Below are 16,268 nucleotides of genomic sequence, written 5' to 3'. Positions count from 1 at the left end.
GGTTATAGTTGCCTTGTACTTCAAAGTGCCAGTCTGTGTATTAATAAGAGTAAGAAAACCTGCCTGTTGTAATAAAATGCCAAATCTCAGTGGGTCGGTAAAGTTTGCTCTTCAGATGCACAGGCCAGCACACAGCTCTTGCTGGTCAGGTGGTTTGCCTTTAAGTGGTGACTCGGACCCTTATTATCTCCAGCGTCTTTTAACACGTGACCTCCAGGGAGTCCCATGTGGGAGCATGGTGTTTGTGCAAAGTTTGGAACTTGAATATATCACTTCTTCCAACATTTCTTGGCTAAAGCCCAGTTTATGGCCCCAACCTAACTGCAAGGGGGCTGGGCGATGCTGTTGATGCTGTAGCAAACTGCCCCAGTATCACTCAATCACAGGTTTCTAGCCAGAGACACTTGATGGCTCCCACAACCCTCCCCGGAACAGTTTCAAGGTCCTCCCCAACCAGTGGCCTCTGAACTAGAGGTTCAGTTCTTTCCCACCATGGCTGAGGCCCAAGCTCTGGTAGGCAGGCCTCCTCCAGCCTCCTGGCCTGGACCTGGTGCCTCACCCACCCTCCCCTGTATGAACCACAGCCCTTCCTTGTGCTTCTTCTGGACTTTCTCAACTTACTTTATGCCGATCTTATCCTTCTAGACCTTTTGCACTCTACCAGGGTGCTGAAATGCACTGTTCTGACCTTGTTCTGAGGGCAGGAGCCGCATAACGTGGGGCTGGGCATGCAGAAGGCCTACAGACAAGACTTTGTGATTGGACATAATAACTTCATCAAAATTCAAGACCAAGGACGACGCTGTGGCCATGGAGGACTAAACCTATCAGCATACCTGAGGTTTAGCAGGGGCCCATGAGAGTACGAGTAGCTGAATGACCAAGGGCAGCTGGCGAGGCACCGGCATGGGCGTGATGGTGCCCGGGCAGAGCTGTCCCGCACACGAGTCTCTGTCCCCAGCACTGGTGTGTTGAGGGCAATTTAGGCCACAGTGGGGATGTTGGGGAGTCTGCTCACAAGCTGCTCAGGGCTCCTCCCACACCCCAGGGCTCAGTTTTGCGCAGAGGTGTCTGAGGTGCCCACCCTGTTGGTTTACACCTCAGTCATGCACTGCCAAGTGCTTCCTCTGAGGCAGTCTGAAAACTGGTAAACATTTTAAAACATGTTTTTTCCCTTTTCTTAAGGTTCTAATGACCAAATTGTAAAAATAATTGAAACAAAATCAAACACTTAGAACAAAACCCACATTTTTATCAGATCTACTTTTATTTCAGAAGGAAGTTTGTATTATAGTATTTACTTTTGTTTATATACAAGTTCTTCACATTTGTGTTTAAAATGCACAGACCTCCTTGAATTCTCTTGTTCCGGCTTAAATTAGCTGTTATTTTACAATACAAAAAATACCAAAAAATTGCAGTCCTAAATGTATGTATAACATCCACAACCCCCAGCAATGAAATAGTTTACAATACTTACTCCATATTTACATGAGTGCAATAGATGCTAAATTATACATATTAACAAACTAAACTTGAATCCAAACCAAAACCCCCCAAAACAAAACCGTAAATAACTATAAAACATTTCCAGAGCCAAAATTAGTTCAACAAAACAGGCTTCACTAGTGTTTAGAATGTTCTGTGCACAAATTCAGTTACTGAAAGTCGATTCCATTATTGCCTTTAAAAGAGAAGGTGCGTTTTCCTCTGCACTCCCAAATCGTCTCCCTGCAGGCGAGGATGTTTATGAATTTGGACAACTCAGGGGAAATGTCTCTTGGTGGGCCTGGCTATCTACAAACCATCATGGTGATTTTTATGGTTTGAGCCATTTGGTAAATTGGGTAAACATTTCAGGCTGAAAGCCAGTGCATGGCCTGAGGCCAGACCCTCTGCCTTCCTGGGTCTATCCTCAGGTGGCCAATTCTCACAGAAACCACAAGGAAAGGTCTCCTGGGATGACAGGTTTGAGGAGCTGGATTCTGTTGTAGTTCTGAAGAGCAGCTTTTCCATCTCAGTCACTGCTCTAGTGTTAGCTTAGGTTGTTAGTAAGTACTTAGAGAATATTTGTTGAATGAATGGATGAATGAACGAAACGTAAGGATCAAAGCTGTTAATGAAAAGGATACCACCACCCAAGGAAGTGAATCACTCCCATCCCATCTCTAAATATACTCTATTAAATAGAAGGAGCAAGATTTGCACTGAAAGATAAAATGTATTTTTCTACAGATAGCGCTCTGGTCTTTCCATTTGCCCCAGATTTCCTGGTGCGTCTCCAATCTTGCACCTCAGGCCTATTGCTGACAGTCTCTGTCCAGGGCTGCTTTTCTTCCAGGTTAGCTCAGGGAGTATGTGGTTGCCTTCTCTGTACACCTCCTCCCACACTTAGAGGTGATCCTCACAGGGAAGCACAGACCTCTCCCCAAACAGTGTGGGAAGGGGGCAGGAGGTGGACAGGAGGCCAGGGTGAGGTTCTCCATGGGAAAACAGGAGCTATTTATCAACATAGCAGCCATGCTCACTCCCACTCCCAGTTTTCAGTATAGTAAGCTAGGGTCCTGGGAAATGGTCATTAAAAATTTAGACAAAACCACAACAAAATGCAGCCCGGAAAAGCCCTTTTTGGAAAATCTGACTAGATCTACAGGTACAGTCTTGGAGTCTAAAGACTAAGAGGAGCGTTTCTCAGGACAAGATTGGTCTTCCCTGGGCACCCACAGCTCCAAGAAGCTGAAAGCAGAGTTACAATGCACTCACAGAGCCAATGACAGGGACAGAGACATTCTGGCTGCCTTCGAGTCTCTTCACACACTGCCCGCATTTTCATATGTGCACTGACAGATGATTCCTACTTTAGAAGCTATCCAATCAGTCCCAGATGCATTTGAACACGTGGGCACAATGGGGATGCCTTTCGTGGCTTTGTTATCATATCAGGGCATAACGAGAGGACTTCTCTGAACCTGGATATCCAATATATGGCACAAAAACATATTAGGTCAAACTCAGACATCATTATGTTTAATAAAAATACATTAAGATATTTTTCTGTTTTATGTACACTCCAAATGTCTGAACATTCAGACACTACTGTATAGTTATGTACAAGTGCAATATCGATGTTTTCATAACTATTTTAATTTATATACAGGCTCTGAAGTTCCACATGACTTCCTCTTGATAACTGACTCTAAGCTGAGTGCCTTCTTCTCCTGCCACCCCCTTCCTCTGGCCCAAGCCTGGAAGAAGCTCTTTGCTACTGGCTGCAAAGGAGAAGCAGGTGGATTCAGTTGTTTCTCCACTGTTGGAGCAGAATTAAACTTCACTTGCTCCTTCCTTCCTTTTAAAAAATAAACATTATCTTTTAGAAAAAAGAAAATAACCAGGTGGCTATGGGACATGGTGCTTATTATTTCAAGGCATGGGACTACCATGGGGAGGAGGCTTCTTTGCCAAGGAAACACCAGTCCTTTGAACAAACAAGGACTTCCCTTGTGGGAGGGTCCTCTCCAGTGGCCTTTTGGTAATCACAGGGGTGAAGGGCCAGTCCCCAGCAGGCTCTCTGCGGGTACTGTGATCTGGGGCAGGGACGTGGGGAGCTCGTAAGAGGAGGGGTCTTTTCCAGAACCATCTGCTCTTTAACAATAATGTGAAAAAGCAGCATTTTGAGAGGCAAGTCTCAAAGTAGAGGTGTTTTGTGCATCAGACAGTGTTTTATGGTTCAACATCCTTGAAAACATCTTTCCAGGCAATTCTTCATGGGAGTGGGGTTAGTGTTGGGGAAGAGGTCATACTCCTCTCTAGGCACTGCATATAAAGGTGAAATGCCGCAGTTTTTGCTCTTTTGAGTATTGATTTCTCCAAATTCACAAACTTGAGCATTGTTGTCTAAAGGTCTACGCCCCCAGGGTAATGCCATAGAACACTGGGTTTTGAAGCAGAAGAGAGATCTTGGGAGGCTGCTGCATAATGCCAGAATACAGAGCACCATGGACGGGGACAACACACCATCCAGGCAGTGCCCTGGGGTGAAGAGCAGGGACTGGCCTACTCCACTTCAATTTGGTCACTACTTCAATTTGGTCACTTTTCATTTGGCATCGTTTTTTCCCCTTGTCGATTTTCCCCATGTGCTTTTCATCCTTATAGTTCACTGCCCTCCCCACAGCTACCCGATGGGTCTGGGAGGGAGCATGGGAGGCCTGGGCCCCTCCTGGGGAGGAGGGGAAAGAGGGCAAACAGCTTCAGGTCCTCCTCCAGGCTTTGGGCAGGTTCTGCCTGACAACAGGAGACCGACCCTCTGCTGGCACTCCACCTGAGCCTGAGAATGAAGAATGACCCACCAGCTCAAGCAGACAGGAACAAAGAGTTACCCTTTGATTAAGGGGTCCCAAGTCCTGTCATGCTCTTTTCGGCTCAAGAGAGACATGTAACATGAGTGAGCCCCTCCCTCTGTGGTGCCCTGGCAGGAGCACCCAGAAGGGCTGAAGCAAACATAAGGCCTAGAGTGACCTGGGGCAAGGAGGCATGTGGGAACATGCCTTATTTAGTGTCCTTTTTGACAACAAAAACAGGAGCTTTGACAGTTAGGTCATTTCTGTTTTCCTCTCAATCCCTGCTGCTACGTTAAATGTTTCTTGGGGTGAGAAAATTGTTTCCTGGTGGCAAATTAGGTTTTAGAAAAAGAGCAGATTGCCAATGATAGCTATTTAAGTTTTATAAGAATGTAGCAATGCAATTATGTAAAAACTTATGCTTACTAACTTTCCAACTGCTAGATCTATTTAAAGTCTAGGCACTTAGTGTGTGTGTGTATGAGTGTATGAGTGTGTGTGTGTGAGAGAGACAAAGACAGAGAGAGAGAGACAGAGAGAGGTAAAGAGGAAGTGAAGGAGAGAGAGGGAGGGAAAGAGAGGAGAGAGAGAGAGAACTTCAAATGGATTCAGACTAAATTAATCAAGTTGCTACAGAAACTACCCATTATATCAGTTGGCATTCCAAGTAACACTGCTGACCTTGACATTTAAAATAGCCTCTTCTATCTTATGATTCAAAAGAGATGGACCATTATTAATTCTCAACTAGAAAAAAAGTTACTCCCTGAAAGAGAGATATTTGCCTAAATCGTGCAAGAATAAATAGCACATCTTTTAAAAAAGATAGCAGGCTTCAGATGAAAACAAGTTAATTCATCTGACTAGTTTTTAAAAGACCATGTTCAAGAATGACTGATGACAAATGTCTACTTGTAAACACTACATCTTTGTTTTTTGCACGGTTGAGACAGTCCCAAGAACAGTTCTCCACACGTGAACCTGAGTGTCACTCCTAGCTCTCTCACTCGCTCTCCACCGGCCTCCTCCAGCAACAACTGGATCACCCCTGGACCTGTAACTAAATCAATTATTTCCTATATGAAAGTAAAAGGTTAGATGCTGGAGCACAGATGGGAGAAACTGTCAAAGAAAGCTTGTGAACATGCAGATGAGGTGGATGTTTCGAGAGTTTCCAGTCTTCTGCCCTGCACAGTGTCTCCCTGCCTGCTCCCTCTCTGCAGATGGCTCTGGCACACCATTCCTCGCTCACAGGGAGTCCTGGCCCCAGCATCAAATGCAGGTCCCAGGCTGTGCAGGGGGCTGCTGTTTCCGGTTTCTCACCGCTCCTGACTTCTCTTTGTATACTATTGGCATCTGCTGAGAAATGTCCACCAGGGCGCTGGCCACTGCGAGACCTTGGGAGAACCCACAGAGGGAACACATGTTAAGGAACAGCTTGCTTTTATTAAAAAATAATTTTAAAAATTTCTTTTTACACTCACATGGTGCAATAAATAAATAAAGTACATACATGGGAAAAATCTTACCTCTAACCTGTGTCTCCCTCCATATTCCCCCCTTCCATCAGAGTAACTTCTTTCATCAGTTTGTATATATTCTTCAGGGTTTATTTGTATAACTACAAATACATATTCTCCTCCGCCCCCATTTTTACACAAAAGGAGCCTTACTTTTCAGCAGATCAACTAAGCAAAGTGCTCTGCCCGTGGTGGGAGCATCTAAATAAGACTGCAGACATGCTTTAAGCACTAAGTTTCTCCTGTCTTTTTCTCCAAGAAAAAGCTGCACTCTTTATGATGAAATTCAGATTCATTCCACATTGCCCAGCTAGCACTAGTTATTTTGATATCTACACCATGATAAGGGTTAGGATAGACTCTGGGGCCAGACTTTGGAATAAGCAAGGTTCTTTGACTTCCCTGTACCTCAGTTTCCTCTTTTGTAAATGGCGAACAGCACAGGGCTTGTGTGAGAAGTCAATGAGTGAACTGATGTAAAGTCTTAGAATGGTACCTGGCTTATCACCCCACCACCTCCACTACCACCTTTGCTTTGGGGACTAGTGGGTCCATTCTCCTTTTTGTATTGGTAATTGATCAACTTGATGTTCATTAGGGAAGGCACAGTCCTGAGGGAGTTGGATTCCTATGCATGGGAAAAGGCCAGACAGGTTCAGAGCCCTGCTGAGGCCCCCAGGAGCCATGCTAGAGGAGCTTCTTACTCCACCTCACTGAGCCTATAAAATGGGGGAGGGGGGAAGCTTTTAAGTGCCAGGTTTAGTACCTGGCATGGAGTCGGGGAATCCACACCAGTGACCACTGTTATAGCAAAGACAGAGCCAGGTGCTTCGGGAGTCCAAAGAAGGGCACCATTTAAAATGGGGGGTAGATCCTAGTTACAGCAATCAGATGAGAAAAGGAAAGAAAAGGCATCCAAATTGGAAGGGAAGAAGTCAAAGTGTCACTATTTGCACATGCCATGATACTATATATAGAAAACCCTAAAGTCTCCACCAAAAAACTATTAGAACTAATAAATGAATTCAGTAAAGTTGCAGGAGACAAGATTAATACACAGAAATCTGTTGCTTTTCTATACACTAATAATGAACTACCAGAAAGAGAAAGCAAGAAAATAATTCCGTTAAAATCACATCAAAAAGAGGGGCTTCCCTGGTGGCGCAGTGGTTGGGAGTCCACCTGCCGATGCAGGGGACACGGGTTCGTGCCCCAGTCCAGGAGGATCCCACATGCCGCAGAGCAGCTGGGCCTGTGAGCCATGGCCGCTGAGCCTGCACGTCTGGAGCCTGTGCTCCGCAACGGGAGAGGTCACAACAGTGAGAGGCCCGCGTATCGCAAAAAAAAAAAAAAAAAAAAGAATAAAATACCTAGGAATAAACTTAACCAAACAGGTAAAAGGGGCTTCCCTGGTGGTGCAGTGGTTAAGAATCTGCCTGCCAATGCAGGGGACACGGATTCGAGCCCTGGTCTGGGAAGATCCCACATGCTGTGGAGCAACTAAGCCCGTGTGCCACAACTACCGAGCCTGTACTCTAGAGCCCGTGAGCCACAACTACTGAGCTCACGCGCCACAACTACTGAAGCCTGTGTGCCTAGAGCCCGTGTTCTGCAATAAGAGAAGACACCACAATGAGAAGCCCACGCATTGTAATGAAGAGTAGCTCCCGCTCGCTGCAACTAGAGAAAGCCTGCGTGCAGCAACGAAGACCCAATGCAGCCAAAAATAAATAAATAAAATAAATAAAAAATTTTAAAAATTTTTAAAAGAGGTGAAAGACTTATAATCTGATTAACTACAAAACATTTATGAAGGAATTTGAAAATGATACAAAGAAATGGAAAGATATCCTGTGTTCTTGAATTGGAAGAACATTGTTAAAATGTCCATACTACCCAAAGCAATCTACAGAGTTAAGGCAATCCCTATCAAAATAAACATGACGTTTCCCACAGAACTAGAACAAATAATACTAAAATTTATATAGAATCACAAAAGAACCTGAATCGCCAAAGCAATCTCGAGAAAAAAGAATGAAGCTGGAGATATCACGCTCCGTGACTTCAGACTATACTAAAAAGCTACTACAGTAATCAAAACATCATGGTTTTCCCAAAAATACAGACACATAGATCAGTGGAACAGAAAAGAGAGACCCGAAATAAACTCATGCACTTACGGTCAATTAATCTATGACAAAGGAGGCAAGAATATACAATGGAGAAAAGTCTCTTCAATAAGTGGTTCTGGGAAAACTGGACAGCTACATGCAAAAGAATGAGATTAGAACATTTCCTCACACCATATACATAAAGACCTAAATCTAAGACCTGAAACCATAAAAATCCCAGAAGAGAACACAGGCAGAACACTCTTTGACATAAATCATAACAAATAGTTTTTTGGATCTGTCTCTTCAGGCAAAAGAAATAAAAGCAAAAATAAACAAATGTGACCTAACCAAACTTAAAAGTTTTTGCACAGCAAAGGAAACCCTGACAAAATGAAAAGACAACCTACTGAATGGGAGAAATATTTGGAAATGATATGACCAATAAGGGGTTAATATATAATATATAAATAGCTCATAAATTCAATATCAAAAAACCAAACAACCCGATTAAAAAATAGAAGACCTGAATAGACATTTTCCCAAAGAAGACATACAGGCACCATACAGATGGCCAACAGGCACATGAAAAGTTGCTCAACATCACTAATCATAAGGAAAATGCAAATCAAAACCACAAGGAGGTATCATCTCACACCTGTCAGAATGGCTATCATCAAAAAGACCACAAATAACAAATGTCAGTGAAGATGTGGAGAAAGGGGAACCCTTGTATACTGTTGGTAGGAATGTAAATTGGTGAAGCCACTGTGGAAAACAGTACGAAGGTTCCTCAAAACAATAAAAGTAGAACTACCATATTCCACTCCTGAGTATACTTCCAAAGAAAACAGAAATACTGATTTGAAAAGATGCATGCACCCACAATGTTCATATCAACATTCACAGCATCATTTATAATAGCCAAGATATAGAAGCAACCTAAGTGTCCATTAACAGATGAATGGATAATGAAGATGTTTTTTACACACACACACACACACATACACACACACACTGGAATACTACTCAATCATAAAAAATAATGACATTCTGCCATTTGCAACAATATGAATGAACCTAGAGATTATTACGCTTAGTGAATAAGTCAGACAGAGAAGGATAAATACTCCATGTTATCACTTATATGTGGAATCTGAAAAAAGAGAACAAACGAATATATATAATGAAACAGACTCACAGATATAGAGAACAAGGTGTTGGTTACCAGTGGTGAGAGGGGAGGCAGGAGGGGCAAGACAGGGGTATGGGATTAAGAGATACAAAATTACTATGTATAAAATAAATAAGCAACAAGGATATATTGTACAGCACAGGGAAATATAACCATCATTTATTTATTTATTCATTCATTTAAAGAATGATTTTAACTGCAGGCGAATGGCTGCATGGAGGTGTGGGAGGGGGTCGGGGCTGTGATTTTAGAGGTCAAGGGTAGAAGAAGCAGACTACAGGGGAGAGATGGCAGCTGAGGTTAGATGAGAGACGTGGTAGAGTAAATGAAACAAAGTGGAAGAATGAGACTCCAGATGTAGGCCAGCAGAACTCGCCCATGAATTATACATAGAGAGGTGAGGACTGCCTAGGATGACTCTTGAGTTTCTGGCTTGAGCAACTGGCTGAATAACGAATTCCTTTACTGAGATGGAGATCAAAGGACCAACTGGTTAGAAAGAGGGCCAGCTCCATTTTGGACATTTTAGGTTTGATAAGACCTTGAGGTATCCAAGTAGACATTTCAAGTAGGCAATCGAATAACTGGGTGTGAAGCTTGGCAAGGAGGACAAGAATTAGAGATATTAACCTGGGAAAGACACTGATTACTTAATTTTTGGGAATAATAAGCTCACAATGAAAAAGAAGAAAGCCAAGGGTTTAGCAGGAGGAACCTTAAGGTGTAGAGACTGGAAAGGAGACTAGCCATTATTTTGTAATAACTTTAAAGGTAGTACAATCTATTAGAAATACTGAATCACTATGTTGTACACCTGAACCTAATATAATACTGTATATCAACTATAATTCAATAAAAATGAATGAATGAATGAATGAATGAAATGGGGGATACAGAATGGGTGGCAGGGATGGCCCCACCCTTGGGGTAGCTCTCAAGCAGTGAGCAGGTCTTCATCAGGAGTCCAGGGGGTTGGGGCACATCAGGCGAAGTCTGGAGCAGGAAAGGCCACAGTGTTGCAAGCCTGTCACCGCTCCCCTCCCACCCCCAGCCAGTACCTTGCCCTCAGGGAGCACCAGTCAATGTCTGCTGAGCTGGGCAGGAGATACTGCTCCAGAGCGCCAGGTTAATGGGTCATTCTGCCCTCAACCTGGACAAGGCCAAGTTAGAGGATGAACTCACAGGAATCCCTAGATGAGGGCAAGTCAAGCCATTCGCTTATGAGATGAAGACAATAAATCCTGACCTGGCCACGCCTAATGTCCTCCCTCATAAGAACACCACGGACCCAGACCTTCCGAAAGCTGAGTTGGAGTGGAGGCCTGCAGAATCATCTCAACTGAAAGTTGTCTAAAACATTCATATTGTCTGAGGCATCCCTCCAAAGTACTCCAAGATTAATCACAATACTTCCAAAACTATATTCCATATTTCCTTCGTGTTCAACAGTAAAAGAATGTTTATCTAAATTATGATTCAAGTATTTGATGGAGTAGTGTAAAAGATGGGTAAAACAATATATAGTAAGTTGTAAAAATGTTTATGATAGTTACATGAAAAAAGAAGAATAAAAATTAGTTATACAATCATTGCAACTAAATTGCTGATAAGGGCTGGAAAGGAAACAGTGAAAATTGGTGAGTGTCGGATGGTAGAATTGTGAATAAATTTTCAAAAACTTCCTTTAGGATGTTATAATTGTTGTTTGTGCCTTATACTTAGAGTGAAAAAGAAAAAGAAATACAGTAGTGTTAGAAATACCAATTTGAGAACCACTAGCTTGAGGGAGCTAGCTGGAAGCCATGAGAGTAAGTAAGATGATTGAGGAAGAGCATATGGAGTGAAGAGGGAGAAAGCCTACATTTAGAGGCAGAGAAAGGAAAAAGATAGTAAAGGAGCAACACAGACCCGGGGGACTGGAAACACTGGCGGCAAAGAAGGTTTGGCTGGAAACATCAACACCACTGGCAGGCTGACGAGGCTGGGGCAGTGAGGAGATCCAGATTTTTCCCAGGAAGGAATGGTGACCTCAGGAAAGATGGGTTAGGAATACAGTGGCGATGGGATCATCTCTCCAAATCCTCACAATGACACGAGGCAGGCACTACAGGTATACCCCACTTTATTGTGCCTCACAGATACTGTGTTGTTGTTGTTGTTTAACAAATTGAAGGTTTATGGCAACCCTGCACTGTCAGATAATAGTTAGCATTTTTAGCAATAAAGCCTTTTTAAATTAAGGATGTACCTTGTCTTTTTAGACATAATGCTATTGCACCTTAATAGGCTACAGTATAATGTAGACAGAACTTACACACACTGGGAAACCAAAAAATTCATGTGACTCGCTTTATTGTGATATTTGCTTTATTGACGTTTTCTGGAACCAAACCTGCAATATCTCCGAGGTCTGCCTGAATGCAATATCACTTTTATAACCAAGTTCTCTACAAAAGGGAAGGAGCCTTCACACATCTAAAACATAAACCTCATTTGTCAATGACCTTCATCTACTCACCTGACTGCCCAGGAGGAGGGATTCCACCGAGGCCTCGAGGGAGCCTCACAAACACAGAGAGGACAGCAGCTTTGTTGCCAAAACACGGCTCCAGGGCAATGGGCTTGGGAACAGTCTGGTGGAAGAAAACAAAGAATTACCTAAAGCAGTGTTTCTGAAGAAGCACCTTCACCAGTCTTTAGATGTGATTTTTAAAGATGCCCCTATATTAGTTTCTATTGCTATGAAACAAATCACAAACTTCGGTGCTTAAAACAGCACCTATTTATTATCTCAATTTTGTAGGTCAGAAGCCCAGGCAAGAGCTCTGTAGGGCTCTCTGCTTAGGGATATAGGTCCTATTCATGTCTTCTATCAGTTCTGGAAAAATTCTCAGCTCTATCTCACAAAGGTCTCAAGGGTCTCAGCTCTTGTCTTCAGAAGGTGGAAGTCAAGTTATCAGCTGGGTTCCACTCTTACCAAGAGGCAGGGGAAGAACCTGCTTCAAAACTCATTCAAGTTGGCAGAATCCAGTTCCTTCCAGCTCTAGGTCTAAGGTCCCCATTTCCTTGCTAGCGATCAGCCAGGGGCCACTCTTCTCTTGGAGGCCACTCACATTCCCCCCTACCTGGTCCCTCCAGCTTGAAACCAGTGATGGTGCTCAAGTTCTTCTCATGCTTCCTCTTCTCTCACCAGCCAGAGAAAGCTCTCCTTATATCTTAATATCAACTACCCTCAGACTTTAATTATTTCTGCAAAATCTCTTCAAAGCAGAACCTGGGGCTTCCCTGGTGGCGCAGTGGTTGAGAGCCCGCCTGCCGATGCAGGGGACACGGGTTCGTGCCCTGGTCCGGGAGGATCCCGCGTGCCGCGGAGCGGCTGGGCCCGTGAGCCATGGCCGCTGGGCCTGCGCGTCCGGAGCCTGTGCTCCGCAACGGGAGAGGCCACAACAGTGAGAGGCCCGCGTACCGCAAAAAAAAAAAAAAAAAAAAAGCAGAACCTGGAGTAGTGTTTGATTGAATATCCATAAGATAAGAATCTTGGGAGCCATCTTTAGAATTTTGCCATCAATTTCTTCAAATTGAAGAAAATCATTTCCAGAACCACTGTGGCTACAGCACAGGGAAATGAATAGATAAGTGAAATGGCAGAAGTGGGGAAACCAGTTATGAGGCAACTGCAAAAACCTAGGTGGGAGAGGATAATGGCCTAGATCAAGGTGATAGGTAACAGTGGTGGAGGTGGTGCACAGTGGTCAGGAAATATTTTTGAAGATAAAGTCAAGAAGATTTGCTGATGGACTGGCTATCCAATGAGGATGAGAGCAAGGACGAGTCAAGGACGATTTTGGCCTGAGCAACTAGGATGATGAGTTGGGGAAGTTATGCCAGAGGAGCAGGTATGGGGAACAGTATTTAGAACTAAGCTTTGAACATGTTAAATTTGTTAAGATGCTTATTAAGACATCCAAGTGGGAACACTGAGCAAGCAATTTGATATATGAGTTGGATACTCACAGGAGAGGTTTGAGTGGAGAGGTTTAAACATCATGGTGTTTAAATCCATGATGGATAAGATCACTGCCATGGTCTGAATATTTGTGTATTCCCAAAATTCATATGCTAGGGCTTCCCTGATGGCGCAGTGGTTGAGAGTCCGCCTGCCGATGCAGGGGACATAGGTTCGTGCCCCGGTCCGGGAGGATCCCACATGCTGCGTAGCGGCTGGGCCTGTGAGCCATGGCTGTTGGGCCTGCGCGTCCGGAGCCTGTGCTCCGCGACGGGAGGGGCCACAGCAGTGAGAGGCCCCCGTACGGAAGAAAAAAAAAAAATTCATATGCTAAATTTTTTTTTTGGGCGGAGCTGGGTCTTCATTGCTGTGCGTGGGATTTCTCTAGTTGCAATGAGCCGGGGCTACTCTTCATTGTGGTGCGTGGGCTTCTCATTACGGTGCCTTCTCTTGTTGAGGAGAATGAGCTCTAGGCGCATGGGCTTCAGTAGTTGCAGCACGTGGGCTCAGTAGTTGCGGCACGCAGGCCCGAGAGCAGGCGGGCTTTGGTAGTTGCGGTACGTGGGCTCCACAGTTGTGGTGCATGGGCTTAGCTGCTCCGTGGCATGTGGGATCTTCCCAGGCCAGGGATCGAACCTGTGTCCCCTGCACTGGCAGGTGGATTCTTAACCACTGAGCCACCAGGGAAGTCCCATATGTTAAATTATAATACCCAATGTGATAATATTTGGAAGTAGGGCCTTGGGAGATGATTAGGTCGTGAGGGCACAGCCCTCATGAATGGCATTAGTGCCCTTAGAAAAGAGACCCTGAGAGCTCCCTCACCCCTCCTACCATATAAAATTACAGCTAGAGGGAATTCCCTGGTGGTCCAGTGGTTAGGACTCTGCACTTTCACTGTCAAGGGCCCAGGTTCAATCCCTGATCGGGGAACTAAGATCCCATGGTGCAAGCTGCATGGTGTGGCCAAAAAAAAAAAAAAAAAAGATTACAGCTAGAAGTCACTATCTGTGAACCAGAAAGCAAGCCTTCCCCAGACACCTAATCGGCCAGCACCTTGATCTTGGATTTCCCAGCCTCCAGAACTGTGAGAAATTAATTTCCATTATTTATAAGCCACCCAGTCTCTGATACTTTTTATAGCACCCTGAACAGACTAAGACAATCACCCATGGTGTAGGTGTAAAAGATGTGAGAAGAGGCGCAAAGACTGAGCCTGAGATGGCCACGACTGTTAAAAGATGTTGGGAGATGAAGAGGGTTGAACGAAGAATACAGAGCACAGAACAGCCAGAAGGTGTGTGGTGTCCTGACAGGAAAGTCAAGACAGCATTTTAAGGAGCAGCCGGCTGTGCCGTATGCTGCTGACGTGTGACACAGGGTGTCACTCAGGCTCGTCTATTCTTCTCAATCCCACAAATTATTACTATTTTATCAGGACGTTTGCTTAGATTTAGGCACATGTTTACCATCTGATTTACTCACTATTCCCTCTTATTCCACCCTCCTGGGGTAATTTCCCTCCTCTCTATCACATCCTTTAGACATTTCTTTTATACACGTCTGTTGGTGGCAAGCGCTCGGTTTTTCCCATAATCTGAGGATATCTTTATTTTATCCTTGTTCTTGGAAGGTAGTTACTGGGTACACTATCCTAGGTTGGCAGTTCTTCTCTTTCAATACTTTGAAGACATTCTTCTTTCTTGTAGCTCCTGAGAAGTCAGTCAGCTGTCACTCTGTCATTCCTTTGTAGGTGATCTTTTTTTCCCCATTATTTTTTAATGTGGTAAAATGCACATAACAAAATTTACTATCTTAACCATTTTTAGGTATACAGTTCAGTGGTATTAAGTACATTTATATTGTTGTACAACTATCACGACCATCCATCTCCAGAACTCCTTCATCTTGGAAAACTGAAACTCTATACCCATTAAACGGCAACTCCCCATTCCTTCCTCTCCCAAGACCCTGGCAACTACCATTCTATTTTCTGTCTCTATGCAGTTGACTACTCAAGGTACCTTATATACGTGAAATCATACAATGTTTGTCTTTTTGTGACTGGCTTTCACTTAGCATAATGTCTTCAAGGTTCACCTATGTTCATCTATGTAGCATTGGTCAGACTTTCTTTCCTTTTTAAGGCTGAGTAATATTCCATTGTATATATATACCACATTCTGTTTATCCATTCATACCTCAATGGACACATAGGTTGGTTCCAACTTCTAGCTACTGTGAATAAAGCTGCTATGCGCATGGTGTACGAATATATCTTCAAGACCCTGCTTTCAATTCTTTTGGGTATATACCCAGAAACAGAATTCCTAGATCATACAATAATTCTATTTTTTTTTTTTTGAGGAAGAGAAATACTGTTTTCCACAGCAGCTGCATCATTTTCATTCCCACTAAGAGTACACAAGGGTTCCAATTTCTCCATGTTGTAGTGATCTTTTTTTGTTCTGGCTAATTTTAAGACATTCTCTTTGTCTTTGGAGTTCTACAGTTTCACTGGGATAAACCCAACTGTAGTTTTCTTTCTCCCCTGCCTTCCCTCTGCTTTCTTTCCTTACTCCTGCTTACAATATGTTTTGCTAGAATCTGTATAATCATGTCTTCCATCAGTTCTGGAAAATTCTCAGCTCTTTGAATATTGCCTCTCCTCCATTCATTTGTTCTGGGACTGTGATAATATATATGTAAAGTTTTCTCATTCTATCCTCCATATTCTCATTATCTGTCATATTTTCCATCTCCTTGTCTCTCTGTTCTGCAGCCTGTGTAGTTTCTTCAGAGTCATCTTCCAGCTCAAAAGCTCTCTCCTTACTTGTGTCTGATGTGCTATTTAACATGTAAACTGAATTATTTAAAAAATTTCAACTACTGTGTTTTCCATTTCTAACAGTACCATTTGGTTCTTTTTCAGGTATGATTGGCCATTCTTGACTCTCATGGCTTCCTCATCTTTATGATTCTATCTTTCGTTTCTTTAAACATTTCATACAGAGCTATATTATATTCATTAGATGTCAATTCTGTTGTTTCTGCTGACTCTTTTTTTTTTTTTTTTTGTGGTACGCGGGCCTCTCA

General features: G+C 43.5%; 1 protein-coding gene across 2 annotated transcripts in view; it reads right to left on the bottom strand.

The window, feature by feature from the left end:
• Positions 1-1,248: 1,248 nt before the first annotated feature.
• Positions 1,249-16,268, bottom strand: part of ATRN (attractin) — a 161,753-nt gene continuing 146,733 nt past the window's right edge. Inside the window, exons 28-29 of one of the 2 annotated variants that reach the window (XM_081255495.1) lie at positions 11,681-11,799; positions 1,249-5,737 (exon numbers count right to left, since the gene is read on the bottom strand). In XM_081255495.1, coding sequence (XP_081111621.1) covers positions 5,410-5,737; positions 11,681-11,799 — 447 coding nt within the window. In that variant the 3' untranslated portion in view covers positions 1,249-5,409. The remainder of the gene's footprint in view (positions 5,738-11,680; positions 11,800-16,268) is intronic. The other variant, XM_081255493.1, reaches the window with a different exon arrangement.

Source organism: Mesoplodon bidens (genome assembly GCF_964165515.1).
Source record: "Mesoplodon bidens genome assembly, chromosome: 15".
Lineage (NCBI taxonomy): Eukaryota > Metazoa > Chordata > Mammalia > Artiodactyla > Ziphiidae > Mesoplodon > Mesoplodon bidens.
The sequence above is the reverse complement of the archived record's forward strand: the minus strand, read 5'-3'. Positions and strand labels throughout refer to the sequence as shown.